General features: G+C 43.1%; 1 protein-coding gene across 2 annotated transcripts in view; it reads left to right on the top strand.

The window, feature by feature from the left end:
* NFX1 (nuclear transcription factor, X-box binding 1) overlaps positions 1 to 24,952 on the top strand; it is a 68,189-nt gene extending 43,237 nt beyond the window's left edge. Inside the window, exons 12-25 of one of the 2 annotated variants that reach the window (XM_053923291.1) lie at positions 539 to 618; positions 1,503 to 1,611; positions 3,976 to 4,095; positions 8,005 to 8,084; positions 10,756 to 10,983; positions 11,735 to 11,808; positions 13,067 to 13,168; positions 13,721 to 13,762; positions 19,302 to 19,400; positions 19,977 to 20,043; positions 21,179 to 21,324; positions 21,997 to 22,101; positions 23,297 to 23,339; positions 24,251 to 24,952. In XM_053923291.1, coding sequence (XP_053779266.1) covers positions 539 to 618; positions 1,503 to 1,611; positions 3,976 to 4,095; positions 8,005 to 8,084; positions 10,756 to 10,983; positions 11,735 to 11,808; positions 13,067 to 13,168; positions 13,721 to 13,762; positions 19,302 to 19,400; positions 19,977 to 20,043; positions 21,179 to 21,324; positions 21,997 to 22,101; positions 23,297 to 23,339; positions 24,251 to 24,286 — 1,331 coding nt within the window. In that variant the 3' untranslated portion in view covers positions 24,287 to 24,952. Of the gene's footprint in view, positions 1 to 538; positions 619 to 1,502; positions 1,612 to 3,975; positions 4,096 to 8,004; positions 8,085 to 10,755; positions 10,984 to 11,734; positions 11,809 to 13,066; positions 13,169 to 13,720; positions 13,763 to 19,301; positions 19,401 to 19,976; positions 20,081 to 21,178; positions 21,325 to 21,996; positions 22,102 to 23,296; positions 23,340 to 24,250 lie in introns of those variants that run through there. The other variant, XM_053923299.1, reaches the window with a different exon arrangement.
* The last annotated feature ends 945 nt before the right edge of the window (positions 24,953 to 25,897 follow it).

The raw sequence follows: 25,897 nt of genomic DNA, 5'->3' as shown, positions 1-25,897 counted from the left end.
TTAAGGATTTGCTAGCCTGAAGAAGGTGGTTAGTGGCTGTTTGGAAGCTAACGAGAAATACCTGCCTCAAAACCTCAGTCAAAAGTTTGGTTATTAAAAATATAATTTGAAAAAATTATAACATTAATGCACTGTTATTTTCTAAAAGATTGTATTTATTTTTAGACAGAGGGGGAGGGAGGGGGAGAGGGAGAAAAACATGGATGTGCAAGAGAAATATCAGTTGGCTGCCTCATACACACCCGCAACTGGGGACCTGGCCTGCAATCCAGGCATGTGCCCTGATGAACCAGCAACCCCTCAGTTTGTGGGACAACACCCATCCCACTGAGCCACACCAGTCAGGGCTGTTTTTTCTATTTGACAATCTGACAAGAGAAAAGTATTATGTTATTTTAACATATATTTTCACCATAACATTTTTACTACTTATTTACATTATTACATCTGCATTTCTTCAGCCTGTAGTCAATCAGATATTTGTTGAATGAATGTTAATATCCTTTGCTTTGTTTTCCTTTTTAATTGGCCACAACAGATGCTACATTTATATGCGACAAGCGGTGTAACAAGAAACGGTTGTGTGGACGGCATAAATGTAATGAGATATGCTGTGTGGTAAGTGGGCCTATCATTAGGCACAATCAGATTGCCTCAGCCATCTGGAATGCAGCCCAGATTTAGAAATTACTGGAAGGAGCCCCTTGAGCAGGAGTCAGAGAGCTGCCCAGATCAAGCTGATCTCAGTCTGGTTAAAAAGTCAGCCAGAGGCAACATGGAGGAAGAGAAAGAAGAAAGACAGAGGCCGCAGGCCCCAGAGCCAAGACCGCTGGATGAACATATGGTCCTCCACAGGAGACTGCGCTGTCCCTGGCCTTAGTAGCTGGGGCTCTAGGGTTCATACACACCTTTTGTCAAGTTAGTAGGCAAATGAGTATAGCATTTTTTGAAAGGAGCAAGTTTTAGTTATCTGAAATGTTCCCTTCTGTGGAACTAAAGGAAGCTCTGCCTGGCAGTCAGTATTGCAGTATCTTGTCGTGTGTGTGTGTGTTTGTGTGTGTGTACAAATAACATAGTACCAATAGCAAGAAAGTGCGGATATATACACTTGCACATATGTGTATATAAAAAATACATAATTGTTACTTTTAAAATTTATTGACATGGTGAAGAGTGATGAAATTGTACAGTACATGAAACTTATTTATAAACCAGTGTTTGAAGGCCTAAAGACTTCCTGTTGTTATTGAAAATTTCTAACAGAATAGCAGATGAGACTAGTGTAAGTCCCTTACACCCAGTGTCCAACTTCAGCAGTGATCAGCTCGTGACCAACCCTGTTTCATCCACGTCTCCGCTAACTCTGCCTCCCCTGATTGTTTTGAAGCTAATCTCAGACATCATTTCATCCATGAATGTGGAGAGCTTTTCTTTATTATTAATCTTGCTTATGGATAAAAAAATAGAGATGATTTTGTAAACAAATATAAATCTCTTCCTAGGATAAGGAGCACAAGTGTCCTTTGATTTGTGGGAGGAAACTCCGTTGTGGCCTTCATAGATGTGAAGAACCTTGTCATCGCGGAAACTGCCAGACATGCTGGCAAGCCAGTGAGTGTCTTTACTGTACACTTTATTGTAAGAATATTCTAGAAATTTTGGCATGATACGTTTTGAAAGGATGATGTGCCTAGATTGATATGAATTACTCTACTAATAAGCCTTAGTATTTCAGACATGTTGAGTTTTTTAAAAAAGTTATGCCTAGTGCTATATTGTTCCTGAATGTGGGAAACTTGGGATGTAGGCAACGATCCTAAGATACAGCCTGGCTCATCTATAAATACCTGTTCTGCTGCCTGCCTCTTAAATATTATAGACCCACGTTCTGTCCTCAGCAATTCTTCTTTCTCTACATCAGCTATTTTCAACCTTTAACATCTCATGGCACACATGAGCTAATTACTAAAATTCTATAGTACATCAAAAAATATATTTCTTGCCAATCTGACAAAAAATAGGTTTAATTTTGATTTATAAAAAAATAATAATAGGAATTACCTACCCTTTTTGCTCCAAGGTGGCTTTTTAAAAATCAGGTGCTTATACTGTATATAAGGATTTCTGGTACCAAAAGTTAACCAATCAGAAACAAACTTATTTTGCAACATTACCAATAAGATGCAACTCTGTTATATGACCTATATATTTATGGCTCAAGACAGGCCATTCATACTGGATGGCTACTGTTATGTTGGCTGTTGGTATTTTTTTATTTGACAATCTCAGGGAAAAAGGTAAGTGCCCCTGACGAAATAGTTAGGTGTTGCATGTTTTAAAAATTCAAGATTTTTTTTAACTGCTTCATCAAGGACTTTCTTAAGTGCAACTGGCATTTGTTACTCACTGTAAGTGCTTGGCACTGAAAATACAGTGATTACAGTTTGATGCTGCTGCCTTGATTTGCCCTGTAGCCTGGGCAGTTGTTTTGCTTTTGCACCAGTAGTGCAAATGTGAACATAGTAGAAAAAGTAAATAATATCTTAATATTATTATGAAAATAGTTTTGACCTTGTGGACTTCCTGAAAGGCTCTAGGGACCCCTAGGATCAACAGAGTGCACTTTTAGGACTGCTGCATTAAAGGATTGTCCTAAATCAGGGTTTACCAAGATGTCTTCTTTAGGATATTGAGCTTGCCTCGTTTCAAAAAGGAGTTAAGTCAGTGTTTTGGAGTTCTGTAGAAAAACGTACATGGCACCCTGGCTGGGTGGTGCAGTTGGTTGAAGCACCATCTCATATACCAAAAAGTTGTGGGTTCAGTTCCCAGCAGGGCACATACCTAGGTTGCAGGTCCAATCCCTGGTCAGGGCGTATATGAGAGGCAACTATTGATGTTGCTCTCTCACATTGATATTTCTCTCCCCTGCCCCCTCACTGCCCCCCACTTTCTTCCTCTCTCTCTAAAAATCAATGAACATTTCCACGGGTAAGGATTAAAGAAAAATACATGGCCCCTTACCCTTGACCTAGCTATTTCACACATATTAGCTCATCCTCACGATAAGCTTATTGACGTCAAAGTTTGGTTACCCTCTTTGATGAAAAGAAAGCTCAGAGAGACTTGTGGAGTCCCTGAGCAAGTAAGTAGTAGGTCTAGGACTAGAAGCCTAAGTCTCCTGACTGTTTACAGGGTTCTTTCTACCACACTGTGTAGCCTTTGAAGGGTTTGCTGGAAAGTGGTGACTAAAAAAGAGCAGTGTGGGATGGGGGGGATCCTAGAGGACCCTGGGTTTCCTAACTCTGGTGCTGTAGTTGAGAACCATGGCCAGGGGCCTGGCCTCTACCATGGCCCAGAGTTGGAGAACTGGCTCCCCTTAGGGTCTGAGGGTTAGGAGAGCTCTGACAAAGTGGGCTGCTTGTTAGAGCTGACCCACGTGAGCTCTCATTTTAATTTGGCTTATGAACTGTGCCTAATGAACTCAGGTATAGTTCTGTGCTTCATTTCAACGTATTGCAAGTGCCGTAGACCTATAAGAATTTTTTTCAATGGCTTCTGTGGATCTCTGGGGTTTATATTCAAATATATATTTCTGTATGTTTGTTAATTACCTGTAGCTCTCATAATCTCTGTCCATTTGCCTAACCAAAAGAGTTGAAAAAGAACTGTACCTTTAGTGTAAGCCTCCTTGTTCTCTCAAAAAGAGATGGCCTGTAGGTCTTTTGTTTAAAATTGTCTTGGGTTCATGGTCTTAGAGTTCGTTGTAGGTTAAAATGAAACACTTCATAACCATCTACTCCTTTGTCATCAGCTCAAGTTCCACACAATACAAACTTTAAAAAAAAACAGTAGCCAATTCTCTAGAAATATAAGCCAAATAAATAAATAAATAAATAAAATGTAAATGTATAAAATACGTGTGTGCTCATCCCAAACTCATGAAGGGTTATTTTGTTTCACCCACTCCTCTGCCAGGCTTTGATGAATTAACCTGCCACTGTGGTGCATCAGTGATCTACCCTCCCGTTCCCTGTGGTACCAGGCCCCCTGAGTGTACCCAAACCTGCGCCAGAGTCCATGAATGTGACCATCCAGGTGGGTCCCATCCCCTTGCCTCCACACCTTACAGCCTGCTCACTCCATGTCATTTGGAATGTTGTGTGATGGTCTTCACTGCTCGGAGGTCATCCTGGATGGCACCCCTTGCTCCCAGAGTTGCTCAGGGGCTGCTTCTGTGATCGGGGCCGCAGCTGGGAATCGCAGGAATGGAGTGCCCTCCATCGCCTCTGTGGACGTCAAACACACCTGAGAGGCCAGGAGAAGCCCTCGCTGATGTTCTCTTTTAGGGATGTTCTTTCTTTCTTTGTGGCCTCTGCTTTTGGTGCATATTTCAAAGTTGAGCATCTTTTTACAAAATTTGAAGTAACTTGTGTTTTGTTGTTGTTGAACCAATGTGGCTTTTTTCTTTATTTCTTTTTTTAAAGTATATTTTATTGATTGTACTGCTACAGTTGTCCCACTCTTTTTTCTCTCCTTTATCCCCCTCCACCCAATACCCCCATTCCCTCCAGCATTCCTCCCCCCCAGTTCATGCCCATGGGTCGCACGTATAAGTTCTTTGGCTTCTCCATTTCCTGTACTATTCTTAACCTCCCTCTGTCTATTTTGTACCTACCAATTTTGCTTCGTAGTCTCCGTACCTTTTCCCCCATTTTCCCCCTCTCCCTGCTGATAACCCCCCATGTGATCTCCATTTCTGTGATTCTGTTCCTGTTCTAGTTGTTTGCTTAGTTTGTTTTTGGTTTTTTTAGATTCAGTTGTTGATAGTTGTGAGTCTGTTGTCATTTTCCTGTTCAGAGTTTTGATCTTTTTCTTAGATAAGTCCCTTTAACATTTCTTATAATAAAGGTTTGGTAATGATGAACTCCTTTAACTTGACCTTATCTGGGAAGCACTTTATCTGCCCTGCCATTCTAAAGGATTGCTTTGCTGGATAGAGTAATCTTGTATGTAGGTCCTTGCCTTTCATGACTTTGAATACTCCTTTCCAGCCTCTTCTTGCCTGTAAGGTTTCTTTTCAGAAATCAGCTGATAGTCTTATGGGAACTCCTTTGTAGGTAAATTTCTCCTTTTCTCTAGCTGCTTTTAAGATTCTCTACTTGTCTTTAATCTTTGTCATTTTAGTTATGATGTGTCTTGGTGTGTTCCTCTTTGGGTCCAACTTGTTTGGGATTCTCTGAGCTTCCTGGACTTGCATGTCTATTTCCTGTGCCAGATTGGGGAAGTTTTCTTTCATTACTTTTTCAAATAAGTTTTCCATTTCTTGCTCCTGTTCTCCGTTTGGCACCCTCATGATTCAGTTGTCGAAACATTTAAAGTTGTCCCAGAGATTCCTAAGCCTTTCCTCATTTTTAAAAAATTTTTGTTTCTTCTTTCTTTTTCCAGTTGGATGTTTATTTCTTCCATTTGTTCCAAATCGTTGATTTGGGTCCCTGTTTCCTTCTCTTCACTGTTGGTTCCCTGTGTATTTTTCTTTATTTCACTTCGTATAGCCTTTACTTATTTCTTTATTTTGTGTCCATACTCAATCATTTCTCTGAGCATCCTGATTACCAGTGTTTTGAACTCTGCATCTAATAGATTGGCTATCTCCTTGTTGCTTAGTTCTTTTTTTTTGAGTTTTGATCTGTTCTTTCGTTCGGGCCATATTTCTGTGTCTCAGCACACCTGTTATGTTGGAAGAAGCGGAGCCTTAGGTATGCGCCAGGGCAGGGCAACCCACTTCGCCGCATTGTGGCTCTGTCAGTGGGGGAGGGGTCAAAGAGGGAACAATGCCACTTGCCTGGCTTGTGCCCTGCTTTCAAGATACTTGCACTTTCTCCTGCCACCACAACCCCCACAGGTTTTTACAGCCAGAAGATCTGAAGCTTTATTTTGCCTCTGCTGGAGCCTTGGGTTGCGTGATCTATCTCGCTCCCCAGTTGTTCCTCCCAGTTTATCCACACACAAACGTGGGGCTGTCCAGTCCACCAGCCGCTGCCATGCCGAGTGTCCTCTCCACCCCAGCTGCCCGTCTCCACCCCTCCTACCAGTCTGGATGGATGTTTCTTCTTTAACTCCTTGGTTGTCAGACTTCCATACAGTTTGATTTTCTGTCAGTTCTGGTTGTTTTTTATTTTAAATTGGTTGTGTCCTTCCTTTGATTGTGTGAGGAGGTAAAGTGTATCTAGCTACACCTCCGTTTTGGCCAGAACTCCTATATGTTTATTTTATAAAAAGAAATAAAAAATAAAAGATAAAGTCAAAGGATTGAAATATCACTTCTGTTGTCTTTTTGGGATTTAACTTAGTTTGTATTTTGGGGGACCTTTTTTCATGGGCAAAATACACCTTTGCTTTTTTTTATTCCTTAAATAAAAATGGGATTCTACTGAGTTTACTCATTTTAACTAGCATTTTTCTTTCTTCCTGTAATTTAAGCCTCTCTCCTTATCAATGAATATTTATTATAAATAGATTTTTCAATGGCAGTGCAGTGTTCTGGTTCATAGGTGGACCATAACTTATTCAGTCAGTCTTACATTTCTGGACATTTAAGTTGTTTCCAGTTTTTCTGCAATGGTCTGCTGCAGACACCAGGCCTGCGCTACTTACTATCACCCGTTTTTTCATATCTGTTCAGTCTAGTCACTGACTTTACGAGGGTGTCCAACCTGCGACCTGTGGGCCGCATGCCACCCAACACAAAATCATAACTTTACTTAAAACATTATAAGATTTTTTTGTGATTATGTGTCACAATGTATTTAACGTGTGGCCCAAAACAACTCTTCTTCCAATGTGGCGCAGAGACGCCAAAAGGTTGGACACCCCTGCCTAGAACCATATCCAGCCCATCGTTTCATTTACCAAGTCCCAGAGGCAAACCTGAAATTACTCAAGTCACCAGATTTGATACTTACAGAAGTTTGGCCATCTGATTCAGACTGACAAATAGGCTGCTAGCTCTCATTTTTTAAGTTAATAGAGTAAAACAGAATGAACTAAATTCTTTATGAAGTGAAAGTTCCTTCCCTGGGGACCTTAGGATGGCCCTCCCAGCTTACTGTGCAAGCCCCTGCTGTGGTGTCACATTGGCATAAATTAAATGCCCAAGCCAATACCCACTCCCTCCTTTGCACCCTTTTGCAGATGTTACAGATGATGTCCAAATGCTGCTGGTTAATGTCCATAGTATGAACTTAAAACCATTTGTGAGTTTTATTTTTTTAGCCTTTTTTGTTCAGTATTCATTTAACTTTTCTTGAGTATTTGTTGTATATCTAGCATGGTGTCAGACATAAAGGGAGGTTTAGAGAAGGTGATAAAAGAGCCCATTATCTTAAGGTTCTTATGTTCTCCTTGAGAGGAAGAGGATGGTAATTAAGTATACCTGACACAACCTACCGGTACATGAAGATGGGCCGGATAACATGGCAGCAAGCCATTTGCGTAAGAAGCAAGACATCACATCCGGGAGCGAGAGAGAGCTCAGGGCAGGGTGTGGTCATCTAAGGAAGGCTTTGTTGTAAGACTCAAGTTGGGATGAACTACCTCATACTGGCAGCAAGGAAATTGAAAGGAGTCAGCAGAAGCTTGTTAAATGGATGAGTAACCGTGATGTCTGAGCAGAAGTGAGCAGTTGCTGTGTCAGGTAGGGCCAAAAGAATGACTGAGTGGAGCGGCCAGACCATGGGGCTGTGCCGTGGGAAATGGGGCAGGAAAGCTGCCGCCCTCTCTGCTTCTGGGCATGGCGTGTCTGTCCGCCTCAATTGGGTTTCTTTTTCTCACTCACGCTTACCCTGAACACTCTGACATAAAGCCGGCCACTTTTTACTTTCCTATGACCATTTTTAAAGTACTCTAAGTTTAAAAGTTCCCTGTCATATGCCACTATGACATGTATAATAGTTAATGTGGCTTTATTTAAACATTATTCCTAATTTTACCTTTCTCTTTCTACAGTATATCATTCTTGTCATAGCGAAGAGAAGTGTCCCCCTTGTACTTTCCTAACTCAGAAATGGTGCATGGGCAGACATGAGGTGAGTTTTCTCTCTCGTGTTCATTATTCCAGCCAGGGATTTATTTTTATTTAATTATTTTAAGTTGTGAGTCTTATTGTTTCTCAAAGTTAATACTCCCAAGAAGCACAGGTTTGCTATTGTCACTTTTTTTTTTTAATTAAGGTATACTTTGCATAAAATAAAATTTACCTTTTTAGTGTACAGGTCTGAGTTTTGACAGTACCATTCATCCATTCATGTAGCCACCACCACAATCAACATGTAGAACAGTTCGTTCACCCCCCGAAAAACATTCCTTTGTGTCCCTCTGTAGTTATTCTTCCCCGCACCTCTAAGCCCTGACAACCAATGATCTGCCCTATTAGTTTTCTGCCTTTTCCAGAATGCCACACAAATGAAATCGTACAGTCAGTAGCATTTTGATTACAAAAAGTAAAATTTAGCCAGTTGGCCTTGAGAACATGGGCTGTTTTCTGACACAACCTCTAGGTTAACCAGCAAGGAGAGAGGTTACTAGCCTGGGAAAAAATGTTACACTGAGAGCATCCCAGGAGTGGGGCTGGGCTCTCCGCCAGCAGCCGCTGTTTCTTCTCTGTACGCCCTACGCAGCTTCCCGTCCAGGCTGCTGGGCCCAGACACCTTCCTCCAGCCTCACTTGCACCTCCACGTTGCCACTGTCATGAAGGACAGGCATCCTTGTTCTTAGCCTCTAAGCTATATTTGGAACTATATTTGTTGACTATGGACCCTTTAACACTTTAAAAATGTTTTATTTTTAAAAATGCATGTTCATGGTAGAGTTCTGCACCCGGAAGGAAATAGTCTTAACATTCTCGTGTGTAGATTACCAGTCATGTGTGATACACACTTTCTCCTACTCTATGAAGATTATACTGTTTTGTAACCTGCTCTTTTTATTTCATAACACCTTGGCCAGCATTTTTTGAAACTCTTGACATTTATGACAACATACTTTCAGTATTCTTACCTTGATGGACATATTTTTTTTTCATTTATTTCCTGTGAGTAGTTGTCAAGTCATAGTCCTTAGTATTTATTCTTCTTTTATAACTCTTTTTTAAGATTTCACTTATTTATTTTCAGAGAGACAGGGGAAGGAAGAGAGAAAGAGAGGGAGAGAAACATCGATGCACAAGAGAAACATCAGTTGGTTGCCTCTCGCACGCCCCCAACCAGGGACTTGGCCTCCAACCCAGGCATGTGCCCTGACTGGGAATCGAGCCAGTGACCCTTCGGTCCACAGGCTGGCACTCAATCCACTGAGCCACACCAGCCAGGGCTTCTTTTATAAATCTTATTTCCTCTGAGAGTAACCACTCTTAAGACATTCATGTCTTATCTTCGTGTTGATGGCTTATTCAGACTTCATTCAACTATTTATTGATACACAATATCAAATATTTATTGCGTGCCTACTATTAGCTAGGTAAAAACTACATTCAGGTGATTCAGAAATGAACAAGACAGTTGTGTTCCCTGCCTTTGTGGAGTATAAGTACAAAGTACTGAAGGGGATACAAGGGGCCTCTTCCCAGGGAAGATATTTCTAGAGGAAGTAACATCCTAGAGGACAGTGAGAATATAGCCAGCTCATGTGGAGAGGGGACAACAGAGGGCACAGCACATGCAAAAATTGTCTCCAGCACTCTGATAGTAGAGTAGGTGTTTAATGGTTGGGAACTACAGTCTACTAAAATGCTGGTTTCAAAGCATTACAAGCATGTACATCCTAGACTTTGGAGGTCTCTTCAAAAGTAGAAGTTATGTATCACAAGAGTCCAAGTATATTCCTCATTTTGAGGGTTCTTAAAAGAATTTGAGTGATTATATAAAAGTAACCTTTGGTTCCACAGAAATAAAATTCCAGCATCTTTTTCCTGAAGTGAGGACTCCTGGAAGGAGGCAATTTCTAAGAAAAAATGAGTTTGGAGTTACAAGGCCTATTAACTCTTAATTTTTTATATAACATAGCTGTCTAAAACCGTGGAGACCATGAGCTAGGAGATGTAAGGAGAGTTAAGTATTTAATTACATAAAACAGTCCTGCAAGCAGTTTTGAAACCATGGGCCATCAGTGCCCCCACTCCAGGGGATTTGTCTGTTAACTCTGCCCTAGCTGTTTGCAAAGGATGGAAAACATTGTCTGAGGATTAAGATTTTATTTATTTTTAGAGAGGGAAAGGGAGGGATAAAGAGAGGGAGAAAAACATCCATTGGTTGCCTCTTGCACTGCTCCAACTGGAGGCCTGGTCCACAACCCAGGCACATGCCCTGACTGGGATTCTCACCAGCAGCCTTTTGGTTCTCAGGCTGGTACTCAATCCACTGAGCCACTCCAGCCAGGGCGGTCATGGCATTTTTAAATACTCACTAGTTGTGTGGTTCCATGTGCTCATTACCTACTTTGGGAAGTTTATGTCCCAAGTCCTACTTGGCTGTTACTACAGATCTTTTTGGGTCATAACAAGCAAGCATTAAATACGGTTCAGATTTGATTTATTTTCAAACTAATCTTTCAGACTTTGAAAATCAGCTTAATTTTTTTCAGATAAAAATAACTTTTAAAAAATGTTCTTTTTGAAAGTTTAGAAATGTTTAGATAGGAAGTTTAACACTCGCCCCAAATCCCACATGGAGATGAGAATCTGACCACTTCTGTCTCCCCTAGTTGCGAAGCAACATCCCATGTCACCTGGTCGATATCTCCTGCGGATTACCCTGCAGCGCTGCACTACCATGTGGGATGCACAAGTGTCAGAGACTCTGTCACAAAGGAGAGTGTCTTGATGAGGCCTGCAAGCAGCCCTGCACCACTCCCAGAGCTGACTGTGGCCACCCATGTATGGCACCATGCCACCTCAGCTCACCCTGCCCTGTGACTGCTTGCAAAGCCAACGTGCGTATTCCCGTTTCCGGGTGGGAGGTTGACTGTGGTTCTGGGGCTGCTGCTGAGTTCAGAACTGCCTGCAACAATGCCTGGGCATGCATCCTAATCAGAGGTCCTTGGTTGCAAGGAACTACAAGTTAAGTTGACAAGAGCAAGATGGAATAAATTGAATAGGTTCTGTCAGCCCAGCTTGGATGGCCTTTTGAATATATGAGGGTCTGTTTTGTGTAAGATGTTGTGCTCAGTGCTGGGTCACACCAGTTTACAGGAGACACATGGTCCCTTCAATTAGATGGGACAGATACCCATTAATTACTCAGGTGATTATGGCTATGGTGTCGTGAAGGAGTAGTTATACCCTTATAGAGGGAGCTACAAGAGTATGTGAGACGGGGACTGACATGGCCCCCTGAGGGCTTAAGTAAGGCCCCCTGAGTAGGTGAAAGCAGCGGAATGAGGTGGAATTGGTTAGGCCTTGGCTAGACCTGCATCAAATGTGCACCTCTGGTTCAGTGGTAAAAACTCCGTTCCAGGCCTGTCATCACAGGTGGGATTAAGGACTGGAGTAGTTCCCAGAAAGGGGCATGTCAGTTACTTCATAGTCAGTTTGCGTGTGTGGTTAACTTCATCCTGGAGGGCAGCCACTCACTGTCTCTCTATTCTCTACCAAGTTTGATTTGAGAGATGCTTTTAAAATGAAAGCTGCCTATTCACATGGTTTCCATGTGCTGAAAGTCACTCCATGTCAATCTTATTTCAGATTGAGCTGCAATGTGAATGTGGGCGAAGAAAAGAAATCATGATTTGCTCTGAAGCATCCAGTACCTATCAAAGGTTAGTGTTACCTAAATGTTAACAATTGGTGGATCTAGGTAAAGGGTATACATGTGTTTATTGTAGGATTCTTGAAACTTTTGTAAAAGTTGGAAAGTTTTTGAATATTTTTATTTATTTATTTTTAGAGAGAGGGGGAGGGAAGGAGAAAGGAGCATGGAAACATCAATGTGTGGTTGCCTCTTGTGCGCCACCTACTGGGGACCTGGCCCGAAACCCAGGCATGTGCCCTGACTGGGTTTCGAACTGATGACCCTTTGGTTCGCAGGCTGGCACTCAATCCACTGAGCCATACCAGCCAGGGTGGAAAGTTTTTAAAATAAATTTTCTTTCTTTTTTTTTTTTTTTAAGATTTTATTTATTTACTAATAGAGGGGAAGGGAGGGAGAAAGAGAGTGAGAGAAACGTCGATGTGTGAGAGATACTCTCCCACACGCCCCCAACTGGGGGCCTGGCCCATGACCCAGGCATGTGCCCTGACTGGGAATCAACCCAGTGACCCTTTGGTTCACAGGCAGGTGCTCAGTCCACTGAGCCACACCAGCCAGGGCTAAAATAAATTTTCCTGAATTTAGTTTTTAAATGTAATGGTTAAAAGCAATGATACTGCTTTATGTACCTTTCCTTTGTGAACTTTAATTTGTAAAGTAACCTCTTTACTTTTCCTGCTCCTTCCTCTCTCTTTCCCTTTTGGTCTTATTATGCCATGAGATCACATGGAAAGGTGAAGTTGCATGAATTGCTTTGATGCCCTACCACTTGTGGTGGTGGCACAGCTAGGACCAAGTCCTGTGCTCCTCCTCTGGGGTGGGGTTTCTGACTGTCTTTGCAGTCTCCTGAAATTTTGGGACCTGCGTGTTCGCAGAGGAATCTGAGTACAGAGGTGGAGGTGTTAGGGATGGATGGTTGTGTATATCTGATTGGATGTGAGATGTGCCATGGAGATACAACTTCAGGAGCATGCAGACATCAGAGTATCTGTGTTTGAATACCCCAGAGTGCCAGGCATTGGCCTGGATGTTCAGGGGGATACTGAGGAGTGGATTACCTCATCTTTTCCTGTGGAGCTGGCTGCCTAGAATCTAAATGAGGAGATGTGACGTAAGCGTGTAAAGAGTAATAGATGGGCTTTCAAAGCCACAGAAATTGTTGAATGGCAGATATGCTTTGAGAGGAGTCTTCTGTGTGCCTAGTATGAAGAGGTTTTTATGAAACTGCAATGCCTTTTCTTCCTTTTTTTTTTTTTTTAATATTTTAGAAGAGCTGCTATTTCCATGGCCTCTAAAATAACAGACATGCATCTTGGAGATTCAGTGGAGATCAGCAAGTTAATTACTAAGAAGGAAATTCACCAAGCCAGGTAACTTTTTAAATGTGTGATTATGCCTTCTTTCTCCTATTAGACTTAATTTCCAAAGGGCAGGAACAATTAATTTATTTCACTCTCCCGCTGTAAAACCTTGTACACACAGTAGGTGTTTAACAGATATTTGATACTGAGTCACACCCAATCCAATCCAGTGAATCTTACTCAGGGTATAGCTGAAACTAGAGGAGACTTTTCCGGGCCTCACTCCAGCCAGTAGCCAGAGGAAGCAGAGGCGTAGATGTGTCCAGCCCGAGCCACTGGAAAAAACAAAGAACCAGAGTGGTAGCTATGTCAGTGTGGGGAAGAGGGGCTGCTAGAGGGACACTGCAAGAACTTTGGGGGCTGAGCAGGCAGGGGACACTCTGAGGCCCTTCTGAGGATTCCTAGACTTTGACAGCCCAGAGGCCTGCCCACCTTGGGAGGGACCTCATCCAGCCATCCTGAGGCTGCTTTGTTTCCAGGTCGACTGTAAGAACTTCTACTTCTTGCTGGGTAGAAACTGTGAAACCCGTAACCTGACTTTATTTTCATTTGCTTCTCAAGGCTGGAGTGTGATGAGGAGTGTTCAGCCTTGGAAAGGAAAAAGTAAGTAGTGTCAGCTGCTGTTTATCTAACTGTCCTTGAGGTCTGTGAAACTAGTGGAAGGGAGCCACCCTTTAAGCGGTCACTCAGCATCTGCTCTGAGTCCTTTGCTGCTATTGGAGAGCAAGAGAAATTTGATCATCAAGAATTGAAGTGTCTAAGGATAAACCACTTAACATGATTCAACGTATTTCTGAAACATGAGCTTATGTGGTTTGGGCATGGCGTAAACATCACATGCCATGGCATACTTATTCATGACTAAGACTTCCTGATTCCACTGGAGATAAGAGGCTTAACATTTTTTAATGAACTTTTATGTTGAAGTGTGACATACAAACACATCAGAAGTAAACCGATCAGTGAGTCATCAGAAAGTAAATACAGTGTTGTTATAAGCAGCACCAGGCCAAGAAATGGAAAATTACCAGAACCCTCTTTAGTACTCCACAAAGGTATAACCTCTATCCTGACTTCTCACCCTTTAGATTAGTGTTGCCTGTTTTTTGAACTTTCGATAGGTGATGAAATCATACAGTTTGTGTTAGTTTTGCCTGGCCCCTTCCCTTACCTTTGTGACGTTCATTCCTGTTGTGGCGTGTAGCAGCACTTTGTTCATTCCCATTCCCGTGTATTCAGTGTATTGTATCGTAATCTGCTTCTCTTTCCTGTGATTAATAGACATTAATTAATCTGGGCTATTACAAATAATGCTCTGTAAGAACATTCTTATACTTGCTTTGCTCTAATATGTATTCATTTCCATTGGATATAAACTTAGGAGTGGAATTGCTTATTAATAGGATATGCATATGTTCAGCTTTAGTCAGTTCCACAAACCGTGTCCAAAGTGGTTGTACCAAATTACTCTCTCACCAGCAGGGCCTTCGTTCTCACTGCTCTGCATTTTTGTTAGCCCTGGAATCGTCAGCCTTTTTCATTTTAATCCATTTCATAGATGTTAGTGAACTTTTAACTTAGATGTACCTGATGACCAGTGAGGTTGAGCACCTTTTTGTGTGTCTAAAGGCCATTTGGGTATCATCTTTTGTGAAGTGCCTATTCAAGTCTTTTGCATATTTTTAAATTGTGTTGTCTGTTCTTTTCATGTTAATTAGTAGGAGTTGTTTACATATTTTGGATGTGAGTCCTTTGTTGGCTTTAAATATTGTATTTTCTTATACTTTGTGCCTTTAACTTTCCACTCTCTTCATGATGTGTTGATAAACAGAAGTTTCTGATTTTAAGGTAATTCAGGTTATCAGTCTTTCCTTAGTGAATAGTGCTTTTTATGTCCTGTTTAAGAAATATTTGTCTGTCTGAGGTCATGATGTCATTCTGCATTATTGTCTAGAAGCTAAATTATTTTGACATTTAGATCTACAGTTGACCTGGACTGATTTTTTTTTGAGCATAGGATAAGGACGGTTTGTGATTCAGTGTTTTTCCATATAAATATTTATTTGACCAGTACCACTTAGCAAGATGTCCTTTTTTCAGTACTCTGTAGTGCCACCTATGTGTGGGTTTACTTCTGAGCTCATCTAATTCATTTTGCTAATATCCACCATCATAATTACTGTGCAACTATAACAAGTCTTTATTTTTTAGGGAGAGGGGAAGGGAGGGAGAAAGAGAGGAAGGGAAACATTGCTGTGCAATAGAAACATTTATCCATTGCCTCTTGCAGGCCCCCAGCTGGGCACCTAGCCTGCAACTCAGGCATGTGCCCTTACTAGGAGTCAAACTGGCAACCTTTTGGTTTGCAGGTCGGCACTCAATCCACTGAGCCACACCAGCCAGGGTCAATTATAACAAGTCTTAATATCTGCTAAGTATATCTCTTCAGACATGGTTCTTCAAGAGTGTCTTGACTATTCTTGGCCTTTTGCATTTCCACTTAAATTTTAAAATTAGCTCATCCATACCTACCCCCAAAAAAACCTACTGGGATTTTGATTCAGATGGTATTTAATTTATTGATCACTTTGAAGTATATTGTTGCCCTGTATTCACAACCTTACTAAATTTACTTCTTTTTTTTTTCTTTTTTTGAACTTTGAATGGGGTTTATGATGATTGAGGGATAGCCTTTATGCATTGATTTGGCTCACATATCACCTGTGAGGTGGACAGCTTACATTAGATACTAAGGCTGGTATCATCAGTTGTGAGCCCAATCTTCTTGGGGACTCTGCACATGCCACCGTGGTGGCTGGGTCCCCAGAGCTCTGCCTTTGTTTTGCCTTTATAAGTCACTGAGGTACAAGTGTGTGGGCCCAGGGACTACAGAAAATCAGCTCCCAGCCAGGCTCCCACATGCACCTCAGCATCAGGCATGGTACTCACATCCCGAGCTGGTTGTGGGGCCTCCCCTGCCTTAGACATGGGGGGGCATCGTGCCTGTGGCATTGTGGAAGGACAGCTCACTGACAGGGCCCAAGTCCACTGGGCCCAGGGGCTGCCAGGTCACTGGAGGAGGGTTAGAGTTGTACAGCTGGAGCCTTGGGGAGCCTCCAAGGTTAGGGGTATGCAGTTTAGGTGACCCATAGATTTACTTACTTCTAATAGTTTATAACTTCTTTTAGATTTTGCATGTATACAATAATTCCTCTTCTAATAATACTAGTTTTATTTACAATGATTATACTTCTATTTCTTCCCAATTTTTAACTTTTTTTTTCTTGCCTTATTGCACTGGCTAGGGCCTCCAGTAAAATGTTGAACGGAAAGTGGTGATAATAGATATTCCCAACTTATCCCCAGTCTCATAGGGAAAGCTTTAAATATTTTACCAGTAAATATGTTTGCTGGTTACTTCTTATCAGATTAAGCAGCATTTATTCAATAACTAGAAGCCTTTCTGGTTCCAACAAAGATTGATCAAAAAGTATAGCCCTATAAAAATGTTAATAATTGGAGCATTTAGGTAACGGGTATATAGGAGCTTATTATAATATTCTTGTAACTTGTCTTTGAAAATTTTTCAAGATGAAAAGTTAAACAGACAAATGCAGCAGAGTATAGTCCTATTTTACGTTGAAGTTGAACTTTAAACAGTTGTTAACAGTATCTCTTTAAGTGGCTATGTGTGTAGAAGGTAATGTGATGGTTCATAGCATTGCCCAAATCTCCCTTGGTTTGGCCCCTGTGGTAACTTTGTAATAACTACTGTTCAAAACTCTTGCCCTTTAAGAACCATCAGTCACAGTGTTCTCAGCTGCAAAATGTGAACTAAGAGTCCTGAGTATTCAGAAATGCTATAGTGAAAACACAGAAGGCCTCCAAAAACATGGAAGTGACCTTTACGTAGTTTGAGAGACAGTATTGTATAGTAGGTAGAGCCTCAGAGCTCTAGAGTCAGATTGCCTGGATTTGAAGTCTCAATTCACAAATCACGTAGCAGTGTGAGCTTAGGCAAGTCACATATCCTCTCTATGCTTTGATTTTCTTTAAAAATTGTGAGGCCTGGCCGAGCAGCTCAGTTGTTTAGAGCATGGTCCCAATATGCCAAGGTTGCAGGTTCAATCCCAGTCAGGGCACATACAAGAAAAGCAACCAATAAATGGATAAACAAGTGGAACAAGTCAGTGCTTCCCTTTCCCTCCCTCCTTCCTTCCCGTCCTTCCTCTCTCTCCCCGCCTCTCTCCTCAAGATTTACAAAAAAACCCAAAAAACTATAGAAATGGTGACAATAATAGTACCTACCTCCCAGAGTTGTGAGAATTAAAATATTAAAACTAAGGATGAAGCAGAAGCTCTTGGCACAAGCCTAGCACACAGTAGGTGCTCTCGGCACCTGTCACTTACTGATTAAAACTGGCTCTCTTTCTGAAAGCCTTTTGAATTTATCCTCAGTCTTGGAGCAGTGACAATGACTCTCACTACATACTCTTTCTTAAATGTCCACTGGCCTGAGAGGAAAGAAAGAAATGCAAATTTAAAAGAAAAAGTGCCATCCGCAGTTGCAAATATATACTTCATTGCAGATAAAAAACTGGCAGGCCAGATTTTCCCACAGATGTGTTTTATTGGTGTTTAAATTTGAATTAGTGGCTAACTAATCAAAAAGATCTCCCCCTAGGAATTCTCTTGAAAATTTGAAAATTAAGCTTTTCTTGAAAAATTGGAAAGTCTAATAATAGTAAACCAGATTGTTATATGCATTAAACTTGCAGAAGACCCCTGTCTCAGTGTAAGTGAAAATTGTACTAAGTGCTAAGCCGAGTTTTATCTGTCTTTAAAAAAGAAAGTTAAGACATTAACTGGGCGTTGGTGCAGTGCCGTAAAACTCATACACTGCCGGTCAAAACACAGATGGCGGCGGCCATTTAGACTGTGGCCACCAAGGGTCTGAGGGCCCTGCCACTTAACCAGGGAACCCTACACCTGGAGGCATTTTCCAGAGAAGTCATCTTAAACGCTTTTTGCTCAAAGGTATTAATTGTGTCACTTAACAATAGTGAGAAACTGGAGAACTGTTAAAGAAACCTAAATGAGGAATGTTTAAGTAAATTGTGGTATATACATAATTAGAGGATTATGCATGTGTGTGAAAATCAAATAGTAATATGAGAAATGCTAATCATATAATGACAGGGGAGGAGAAGATGCAAAGTTTTATATACACTGATTACAATGTATTTATAGGGGGAAAAATCTGAAAGGAAATGTCCTATAATGTTGTTAATGAAATTCTTTATTTTCCAGATTTTCTGTAATGTGATGTAATTTTTATTTATATTTTTAATTCTTACTTGAGGATATGTTTATTGATTTGAGAGAGAGGGTCATTGACGTGAGAGAAAAACATTGATCTGTTGCCTCCCACATGCCCCCCAACTGGGGATCAGACTCGAAACCTAGGTATATACCCTGACCGAAAATCGAACCCACAACCCTTTTGGTATACGGGACAACACTCCAACCAACTGAGCCACCCAGCCAAGGCATAATATTAATTTTAATATTTATAGGTCTACTTTATGTAACTGATGCTTAGGTGAAACCTCAGAGAATGTCATTCCTCATTGACCATTTCCAGTCTCTCAACCCCGCAGCCTGCTCTACACCAAAAAATCCAAGTCTCCAGTGTCAGCCTGTGGCCTGCTCGGACTCATATAGACCTGTCTTCTTTATTTCCTTCTATAAAGACAATACCATATCTTGTCCCAAGTTGTTATTCTTTCCTTAATGATCAGAGTACTGAATCAGGTTTACTGAAATGAGATCATTAAGTATAAATAACTTAGGACATGCCCTGGCTGGGTGGTTCAGTTGGTTGGAGTATTGTCCCATACACCAAAAGGTTATGGGTTCAATTCCTGGTCAGGGCACATACCTCGGTTGTAGTTTCAGGCCCCAGTTGGGGTGCATATGGGAAGCAACCAATCGATGTTTCTCTCCCTCTCTCTAATCAATAAACATAACCTTGAGTGAAGATTTAAAAAAAAAGGAGAACTTAGGACATGGTGAGCCCTCTTATTATAAGATAGTTTCCCTCCCCCCCTTTTCCTTTTATTTACATACCTCTCTTTTTCAGGCGGTTAGCAGAGGCCTTTCATATCAGCGATGATTCTGATCCTTTCAATGTACGTTCTTCAGCATCAAAGTTCAGTGACAGTTTGAAAGAAGATGCCAGGTATGTAACTTATTACCTACTTTCTTAATTGTAGCTTATAAGCATGTTTAGTCTTTTAAAATATAACTAATATGTACCCTATGATTGACCCAGTTGAAGTGTATATATCTATTATAGGAGATTACATGATGTTTAATAAAAAATCCTTCTCTCAGTTTCTCAGAACTATTCCTATGAAGAACTGAGGTTGGGGGAGGAGGGAAAGGGCCCCTACGATAGGAGTTCGGGCCTCCCTAAGGCTGGACTAGCCTAAATTCCCTGGCCAAATCCTACCTCTGTCCTCCCAGGTCTCAGTCACATGGGTCCTCACTCGGGCATTAACAGCCCTTATTGTCCACCTGTCTCCTGGCCCTCCAATGGCTATTGCTCCTTCCATCTTGTCCTTTCTTGTATTTGTTTTCTCTTTCTTTGTTCAGTGATGATCAGTATTCTGTTATCTGTCAGTTCCTGACCTCTGCAGTTTTTCTGCCCACATTGTCGTCCGCTGTCAGCATTTCACAGGCAGGGAGGGTGGGCAGGAGGGATTTTCAAAGAGCAGGAACACATGAAGTTAACTGTAGCAATTTCTCATTTCAGGAAGGACTTAAAGTTTGTCAGTGACGTTGAGAAGGAGATGGAAGCCCTTGTGGAAGCCGTGAACAAGGTTGAAGTCAAAACATCCAATTGGACATGTCTCTAAGGCCAGCTTAATAAAAAATCACTTCCCAGAACACCATTGGTATCGCGTAGTTGTAGGAAAAAGTTCTTTTTGAGGATCCTTATATTTCCCCAAAGCCCAGCCTTAATAATATCCACAGAAGCCCTGTCCTGGTTTAGGGAAGATATCTGTAGTCAAATTACATGTAGATAAAAGTCCTAGCTCAGTGCCTGAGAATGAGTGAGGAAACTCAGATGAGGGGTTTCAATAGTGACAGCGGAATGAATGTGTGAAATAATTAGGAGCCATGCTGGGACCTCAGATCTCTGAAGGGCTGTTGTATAACAGGGCACACTGCCTTTGGGTAAAGTTGAAAAGGTCAGTGACTAGCCCTGAAGAGCAATGGCAGAGACTCCCTCAACGTTCTCAACAAGAGAGTGGGGCCTCTGCCCTGGAGGCAGCCGGGGCTGTTGAGGAGTAGCTTTAAGCAAAAAAGCCTTTTAGTCAGAAGCAGCCAGCCGTACAATGGCTCCCTCTTCATTCAGCCGGGACTCTGAGTGAGGACGAGATGCTGCTTCATCTTCATACCTAATGAAGGGTTTCCTTCCCACCGTCTGTCTTGCCCCCTTCCCTTCCTCCCTTTGTTCCCATTTCCCAGCAGGACACTAACACAAAGGAGCAAACAGAATCATTGTTTTTCTCCTAATTAGGAAACCTGAGCAAATGTATTTTTCTGCCTTTGTATCTGCACATTCATTAGTGAAGAACCTGCTTTTATAGGAAGTGAGATTTTCTTGTTTTATAAGTCTTAAATTTAGTCATTTCTTAGGACTCTCACTCACCCCCCACTTACAGCCCCCTCAGGAGGAACCACTCACTGTCCGTGTCAGTTCATTTACCCTTTGTCCCTGACCCTGGCCGGCTGCTTCTGTGTGACTCACAAGCAGGTGAAGTCCATCAGCCCTCGCCCTCCCAAACCGCTCAGCTTGCTTGGCAGTCAGTGAAGCGCTGTTCACTGTAGGCCTCTACCACTCAGTTACCTCTTACTGACCCAGGCTGTTCTGGCTGGGGGAAGGACCTTTGTAAGCATATGCTCTTTTAAGGGGGACTTTATCAATCACTCTCTTTTCTCTTAATACAGGGAAAGAATAGTAAGAAGAGCCACTTCTTCCCTCCCATGAACAGAGACCACCGCCGGATCATCCACGACCTGGCCCAAGTGTACGGCCTGGAGAGCGTGAGCTACGACAGTGAACCGAAGCGCAACGTCGTGGTCACTGCAGTCAGGTGGGTTGATCTTGCCATCATAGGAGGGACTGCGTGGTGGGGCAGACTGGACCCAGGAAGCAGTCTGTCAATATTCGCTTTCCCTACTTCCTCTACTGTAAGAATAGTTGGAAAACCGGCTTCCAGGACAGCCATTCTGAGATGATCGAAAGGTCCACACCAGATGGCACAGCCTCTCGTCTGCCCAGATTCACATCAGTCACGGGAGGCAGCATTCCTGGGGCTGAGGGAACAGACCCCGAGGGCCTGGGTTGGGTGCCTGCCCATCACGCCTGTCCCTTTTTCCCTGGCATGATGGAAACAGAAAGAATGCTGGACTGTGACTCAAGGCATCCCCTGTAAACAGTGTTTGCCTTCAGAGGAAACTGGGACAGTAACTTTAGAGACAGGAGGGGCAGGGAGGACCTAGGATCACTGTCAGAACGTGAGAAAACAGAAAGAACTTCTCAACAAAGAAAACATATGTGTGAGAAGCAGCAAGTAACAGGCCCAGCAGAGGTGGGTGAAAGGGACGAGGGGTAAATGAAGGTGGTCATGCCCAAGCAGAGACAGGTCATATCAAGAGAGTGCGCAGCAGCATCATAGCGCTGAAGTCAGACAGATTCCCAACTGTCTGCCTGTGTCCACAAACAATTCTCTCTTTTCCGTGTTTCGTGTTCTGACTTTTATCAGGGGGAAGTCCATTTGTCCTCCTACCACACTGACAGGGGTACTTGAAAAGGAAATGCAGTCACGGCCTCCACCACCTATTCCTCATCACAGACAACAGTCAGACAAGTAAGGATTCTTCAGCCGCTTTCCAGAGGGCAGGACTGAACTATTGGGCTGCACCAGCCATTGGTGGCCTTCTCCAGCCAGCCTTGGGGTACCGTGCTCAAATATAAAGATTTGACTGGGTGTCAGACACATTTGTCATACCAGTGGAGTCCCAGTTTGATGCTTGTTGTGCCTACTCAGTTCCCCTGAGGGAGAGCAGTCCCTGGACATAGTTTCTGTGGTGGAGATGGAGACCCTGGAGAGTGGGTTCAGCCAGCTGATTTAGGAGCCTCGTGTGGTTCACAACAGTTACTCTGGATGAAAGTGGGATTGGTGGGGGGGAGTTGGCAGTAAAGAGGAGGACTTTCATGTTTTGCTGTACTTCCATATGATTGGAGTCATTTTCCCAACCAACACATGTATTCGTGATTTAAAGAGAAGAGAAAACCGCACTGGCAAGCAGCAGCACGTCTACCAGGTGTTTTCTCAGGTAGGGGCAGGGAAGGAGCACCGTCCCTCCTCCCCCGCCTCTCCCTTGCCAGGAGGGAAGCTGGCTGCCCTACTGTGATGAAGCAGCATTGCTGAAAGTTGCTCTGAAACTGTAGGGCCCCTGCTCCTGTTGTAGCCCTCCATGCGGAAAGCCTGACAGTTCCTCCTACACAAAACCTCTGGGAGGATGGGTAGGGCAGTTTACAAGGTCACCATGAAGGTCGTAGCAATTGGTGTTCCCCTGGGACTAGATAGAGCAGCTCGGTGTTGCCCATTGGACACAGCTCCAGCAGGAGCTTCTAGGGCCATTTAGCTCCCCAGTGTTGGCCCTGATCATCCCCAGGAAGCAGGCAGCCTGGACTCCAATCAGCGCAGGTTGCCTGTCTACATGGGCAGTGGTCTGGGAAACGGGTGGAGTGTCCAGTACCACCTGGACATACCCATGTGTAGTCATTAGCCTGTTTATACCATGCTGTTTTTTCCCCTTTGCTTGCTTTATTTTTGTATTAAACTATATTGTGGAAAATTTTTAGAGTAGAGAAAATGGTATTAATGTAGTGAACCCCTGTGTGCCCATTACCAAATTTCAACAGTTCTCAGCTCATGCAGACCCCACTACCTTATCAAAGCTTCATAAATGATAAGTCAGCCGATCCTGAACTTTCTGAAGACCTGAATCTGTTTACCACAGAAAGAAAAGATGGATCATTCTTTCTTTGCTTTTCAGGAATCCTGGGAGCAATAACTTACAGAAAATAACCAAGGAGCCGGTAATTGACTACTTTGATGTCCAGGACTGAGAAGCTCAAGATGCATTTAGATGAAAGAATGATTAGGTGGCGTGGAGACTCGTTTGCCAGCAGATAAATCATGCTTGTTCCCAGCTTCCTGGTGGACTCACAGCCTCACATGCTGTTTTATATCGATAGGTCCAAAGCATGAGTGTGTCAGAAATCCCGTTCTCTAGTCCCTCTCTATACAGAGCGCCTCTGTGCGGCCAGGTGTTGACTGCACAGTCACTAATAACTCAGTCATGTATTTGCATAGGCTCCTCACACTTTCCCTGTGGTTGCTCGGGGGCATAGGGGAACATGGGACTTGGTTTGGACAAACCAGAATTCTAGCCTGAAACTGGCTGTATGGCACTTGGTCATAGGCTCAGTTGTCCCAGTTATCCATCCTCCTCCTGAAAATCCTGCAGCATCAGATGCTCCTCCCTCTCTTAATCCAGACTGATCGCAGTCTTTGGAAAGACAAGCAAACTTCTCAGTCTGAAATACCAAATGGTGAATTGGTACACCATATCTGGAATCACATAGCTAGGTGTTGAACCCAGCTATCTTACCTGAGTATTTTGCCAAAAACTCTCATAGACCTGTCTAGCTGAACTGAACTTTAGTGGTTCTCTAGAACCGTTAGTTCTAGACCTAGCAGAGGGGTTGGGTGGCTTTACAGAATTCCATTTTCGGGAGTCCATGGAGCACCTCATGCCACATCACTGAGCCTGTCAGATGACAGTCACTTTAGTTATCCACCATGGTGGGAGAGGACATAGAGCAAGCTCCACGTGCCAGACTCACACTCTGGCCTCTAGGTGTGACCAGTGTAGCCCCAACACCCTCTCTCTGGTTGAGAAAGAGTCTCAGGTAAACTTAACCGTCCCTGTGTTGCTTTCTCCCAGGCCTGCAGCAGCCATACAGGCTCTCCTCATGTCTGAGTGCTGGGCTTCTGTTTGAATAGTCAAAAAAGTATGTGGACAGCCCAGCGCTTATCTCAGCAACCCACTGGAAGCATCCTTCAGGCTTCTTTAAGGCAGGTGCATCACCAGTTACATTAGTTTGGTCCTCAGCACTGGCACCCCTCCAGCATGGGGGCCAAACTTCCAGCAACTTCCTTCTGCTCCAGAACGAGCCACAAGCCCCAGAGTAAGAGGACATTCAAGAAATGACTTCACAAAACCCACACTTCATTTTCATAGAGCAGGGCCAGTCTTTGGTCCTGGCCCAGACAATCCGCCTTGAAAGGCATCAGGTACGGCAGTGGAATAGACAACTGGAGGGAACAGATGAACTACAAAGCCACCTTATCTGGGCCCATTCAGCACAGGGTCAGTGGCTAAGAAGCCCACACGCATCTGTTACATCTTTCAGTCAGCGGTTGAGCAGGTGAACTGTGCACTGAGCATCTCGGAATCAGCAGGAGGCAGGAAACCTAACTTCAGATTCCAGCTCTGCCACAGGACAACTTGCCACTTGGTGGAATGGAGGTCATCAAACTACCTCACCAGGGTGGTGGTGAGGATTAAATGAGATAACATACGTCGGGGTGCCTGATCTATCATAGGTGTTGATGTTTATAAAAATTATACTTGATATCTGGAAAATATGCAAGCATCTTTTTTCTCCATAATACCAGCCAAGTAAAAGGTTAGAATGCTGAGCAGTCCTCTTCAGGGGAATGCTTGTGTGTCTCCTTAGCACCAGCCTTGTTCTAGGGCTGAGCAGGGGGGAGCAGTTGTGGCCTGCTTTTTAGTTACTGATCCAGTAGGGGCCACATACCTGAATATATATATAATGGTTGGTCTGGCACAAATAGGTCATTAGTCCTATTAAAAGCCGAAGAGGCGTACGAGGACTGGGTTAGCTGGTGGTTGGGGAAGGGCAACAGGAGGAAGCATTTGAGCTGAGTCTGGAGATGGCAGACTGGTATTTGGAGGCGAGAGGCATGCCACGTGAAGGTACAGGGTGCGAGACAAGCCTGGGGGTGTGGTTTGTGGTGCATATGAGGAAGGGAGGGATCTTCAGTGTGGACAGACACTGGAAGGACAAGTGATAAAGCTGGAGAGGTAGACAGGTGAGCTTGAGAGTCGTGGGGAGCTGCTGAAGGATCCTACGCTGAGTGGCTGGCCTGGATTTATGATCTAGAGCAGGAGCCAGCCAACTTTCCTGTAAAGAGCCAGGTAGTTAGTACTTCAGGCTTTGTGAATCTGTTGCAGCAACAGCTGCCAGTGCAGTGTGGAAGCAGCCACAGACAATACACAACTGAGTGAGCACAACTGTTCTAATAGCAATGTTATAGACACTGAATTCAGAATTTCATGTAATTTTTACGTCACAAGATACTATTTTTATTTTGCCAAACGTTTTTAAAATGTGAAAACTGTTCTTAGCTTGTGGGTTGTACAAAACAGCAGCAGGCTGGGTGTGGCCATGGACTTAGGTTGCCCAGGGGCTGGAGGACTAACAGGTAGGAGACCCAGCCAAGAGCTGGGAATGACCCAAGGGAGAGGATGAGGGTAGTGGTAGTTGGTGATGCAAAGAGGGAAGAG

This window comes from Desmodus rotundus, chromosome 1, assembly GCF_022682495.2.
Source record: "Desmodus rotundus isolate HL8 chromosome 1, HLdesRot8A.1, whole genome shotgun sequence".
NCBI lineage: Eukaryota > Metazoa > Chordata > Mammalia > Chiroptera > Phyllostomidae > Desmodus > Desmodus rotundus.
The sequence above is the reverse complement of the archived record's forward strand: the minus strand, read 5'-3'. Positions and strand labels throughout refer to the sequence as shown.